General features: G+C 45.7%; 1 protein-coding gene across 1 annotated transcript; it reads left to right on the top strand.

Annotated features, from left to right (window-relative positions):
• Positions 1 to 486: 486 nt before the first annotated feature.
• LOC311496523 (trypsin-like) lies at positions 487 to 3,286 on the top strand (the record flags this gene model as incomplete). The annotated part of the gene is made up of 5 exons (XM_084556410.1): positions 487 to 637; positions 2,227 to 2,380; positions 2,468 to 2,730; positions 2,821 to 2,957; positions 3,043 to 3,286. 5 exons carry the CDS (start codon positions 487 to 489, stop codon positions 3,190 to 3,192), a joined length of 855 nt encoding a protein of 284 aa, XP_084412536.1. The 3' UTR covers positions 3,193 to 3,286.
• Positions 3,287 to 3,816: the final 530 nt, after the last annotated feature.

The following is a 3,816-nucleotide window of genomic DNA, read 5'->3' as shown; positions in this document are numbered from 1 at the left end:
CAGTAATGACATGCTGCAGCTCCCAGCGTCACTGTAATACACCCATAATTTTATTGCTGTCGAGTGCAAAACACTGGGACGTTGCAGCATTTCTAAACACTAACGGATTTCTAAATCCACGGCTCCTTTTGTACAAAGAGTGCAGAGTGGCATTCGAGCTGCTGTGTTGAAACCTCTACATTCTACACTGTCAGAGACACAAATAACGGCAATCTGCCGTAGCCTCAAAGGTTTGTTGATCTTGTTGCGGTGCTGACTGGAAATCAAACCTTTGTCTCACGGGTGCGGAGAGGTCAGGAATTTTGTTTTTCAAGTCAAAACCGGTGCCAGCGTCTCTCGCCCCTATGGCTCAGTGACATTTTTTTTCCATGAATACACCACACAGGGAAAAAAAAAAGCTAAACCTCAATAACCTAAACCACTTCCTTGCATTCGCCCTTACTTTCAACCACAAAGCCCGGTCCCCCCTCAGCCGACGTAAGGGATATGAATAATCAGCTCTGTCTGACAGAAAACAAGTCTGGCAAGGCAAAAGACAGATTGACTCAGTGCTCTCTCTGTTTGTCTGAGAGTATTTTGAGGTTCAGCGGAGACGGATTTGAGGAAGCAGAACTGGTGAAGCAGAGGCCGCCATATGGTGAAAGGAATTTTTTTCCCATATATTGTAACCAATGGTTAAACAAGAAAATGTTGAGGAAAAAAAACAAATGCTGAGTTGTTGGAAATATTTGGAAGTCTGTGGCAGTTTTAGGTTGCAGAGACAGCCGCGATGTTTTTAAAAGAAACCTCTCCTTTAACCGGCCGATTGAATCTGGATTCTGTTTTGCAGATGTGCAACAACCAAACATGTGCATGTGGGTGTCATATGTGAGGCTGACAAGGGGCTTTCCACCTTTGACCAATTAGCTAGTTGCATTTGTTGCACGTTTTAAATGTTTTTGGTTATTAAGTTTCCTCTAATAAACGCCACCACTGAAGGTTGCTGCAATATCCCGCAGCCCCGCGTTTCTGGCTGAGAATGTAATGAAAACACATGAGGCCTCGGTTGAATCCAGATCTGTGTCAGCTAAACGAGCACAAGAGAACGCACACAGGACCTTTTACGCAAATGTGCCAGGCACATTCTTTGCAATCAAGGAATTTGAGAAATGATATGTAGGTTCGAGGAGGTGTGAAGCAGCCTCATGCCTCATAGCGATGAGCGTGGAGGAGAACTTGCCTGTGCTGGACGGGAATGCGTTATATTTTAACCGTAAGTGTATAATCACAGGGTTCGGGCAAACGTACCCTCGTGTTCAAATGTTTTCCTGTCTGGTGCTGATAAACACCTCTGCTTATACATGAGTAATGGAGCCTTGAACTGCGTGGTATATCTACCCCATAGCACTTCATCAGCGTTTAACAATCACCCGAGAGATAGATAAACCATGCGTTCCTCTGCTTAAAGATTCCACTGCTTTGCATATGAGTCATTTAACGCAGGTGTCTGTGTAACAAATTTGTGCATCCAGTGATAATGTCAAGGTGTCAAGTGGCATTTCACCACATTTACTGTTATATACTAAAAACATCATAGGTTACTGATCTGTCCACATCTATGATTATGGAAAACATATTACGGATTGCTTCACAGCTGCAGCACGCATTTTCCAAGTAAAAGCTTGCTGATAAGAGCAAGAAGAACATTAAAAAAAAAAAAAACATGTACTTACACTTTGTGTGCTGACAAAATGACCCTAGAGCATCTTTGAGGTCATTTGAAGGCAGCTCATGTCACGTCCAGCATGTGATCGTATGACAGAAGAAAAAAAAAAAAACACACAATAAAAAAAGAAAGAAAGAATATTGCAATTACAGTTGTTTTATGACAAAAACAAACATAAAATAAAGGGTATAAACATGGAGTGGAGGGGTGTGATCGGTTTTCGTTAAGCTCAGTATCAGTGGGGAAATGCAACACATGTTTAGGGTTTGACGTGTACCTCTGACTATAGTGGGCCTTGAGAAAAAGGAGATAAGAGGACTCAAATACCTGACACTAAGAGAATGAGGGCACATTCATGTGGCAGTGAGACAGACAGGAGGCATGAGGCTTTTCCTTTTCCTGACACTCTTTGCAGGAGCAGGTATAATACTGAATTTTATTGTCGATGGGGAACGGTGCTAGAGATAAATGATGGCTGGCAATACACTGATTATTATTATTATTTTTTTATTTATCTACAGCTGCCCTGGACAGAGATGACAAGATCGTAGGAGGGTATGAGTGCCCGAAAAACTCAGTGCCCTACCAAGTGTCACTCTTCACGGGGTACAATTACTGTGGTGGCACTCTTCTGTCTGATCAGTGGGTGCTCTCTGCTGCACACTGCAGATCGAAGTAAGAGCAGCTTTTCTCTTTCTCCAGTGTCCAGACAGACACTCCAGCAAAGTGTCCGTCTTTGAAGGTTGGGTTTGATTCTTTCAGGTCAAACGTAGAGGTTCGACTGGGAGAGCACGACATCTGGGAACCCGAGGGAACCGAACAGTACATCATGTCCGCCGAGTTTATCCGCCACCCCGACTACGACTCCCGCACACAGGACAGCGACATCATGCTGATCAAACTGAGTGAACCTGCCACTCTGAACAGCTGGGTGCGTCCTGCCGCGCTGCCTTCAGCGTGCGCCAGGGACGGGACCATGTGCCAGATCTCCGGGTGGGGAAGCATCCGTCCCAGCGACGAGGGCTGTGAGTTTGTGTGAGAGTTCTCCAAAAAGCCGCGCTCAAATGTCAAATCCGACATGTTTGAAGACACTGATGCGTACTGTGTCTTCACAGCGAGGTACCCAGCTAAGCTGCAGTGTCTGGAGGCCCCTCTCCTGAGCGACGACACCTGCTTTAACGCATATCCTTTCCAAATCACTGAAAACATGATCTGTGCTGGATATCTTGAGGGAGAGAAGGACTCCTGCCAGGTGATGTACAGATGATAGCTGCTGTAACGTGAAATCCTTAAATGATTTACGAGCTAAGAAATAACCCTTCCTCTTTTAACCTCAGGGCGACTCCGGGGGTCCCATGATGTGTGACGGAGAGCTCCAGGGAGTCGTGTCTTGGGGGCACGGCTGCGCTCAGAGAAAGAAGCCTGGGGTGTACACAAAGGTTTGCAACTACGTGTCCTGGATAAAGAACACCATGGCGTCTGGCTGAGAAGCAAAGACAAAGAGAGTTTGCATGTGAACTGCCAACATCAGTAAAGTCAGCTACATGATCTCCTGTTCTCTCAGTGTGGTTCATGCCAGTCTATTAGTGTGTGATTGAATACAACGTCCTGTGAAACACACAGTAGGGAGTACTTGTACAAGGAGCTAAAGTTCTCCTCGAGGTAAACTGACAGACAGCGATTTTGCCATAAGTAAAAGCGTGTCATCAGTATACGGGACACAAAAACCACTTGTGTGTAATTCATAGCTTTTGAAAGCGCGGCTGTTAATCAAAATGCCAAGTATCACCGAGCGTGACCGATCTAGCTGCCTCTCAGGATGTCACAGCATTTGCGACGACTCCGAACGGCTCGACAATGAATGGGCAGACGAGCTTGGTGCTCGTAGATGCCTCAGTCGTCAAGGAACAAACCTCACATTTACAGTCACCCGACAGTAAATCACGAGGGGCAAAACATGTTGCCACACTGCTCTCTGTGGGTGGAAACTGTAACGCACGCCGCACACTCAGGCAGAGCAATTGCTGATTACGGAGCACTGCTGCAGATGTGGTACTTAAGACGGTTGACTCAGCAGCAACTTTTTAATCTGCAGTTTATTGCATGATATA

Source organism: Chelon labrosus, assembly GCF_963514085.1.
Source record: "Chelon labrosus genome assembly, chromosome: 12".
Lineage (NCBI taxonomy): Eukaryota > Metazoa > Chordata > Actinopteri > Mugiliformes > Mugilidae > Chelon > Chelon labrosus.
The sequence above is the reverse complement of the archived record's forward strand: the minus strand, read 5'-3'. Positions and strand labels throughout refer to the sequence as shown.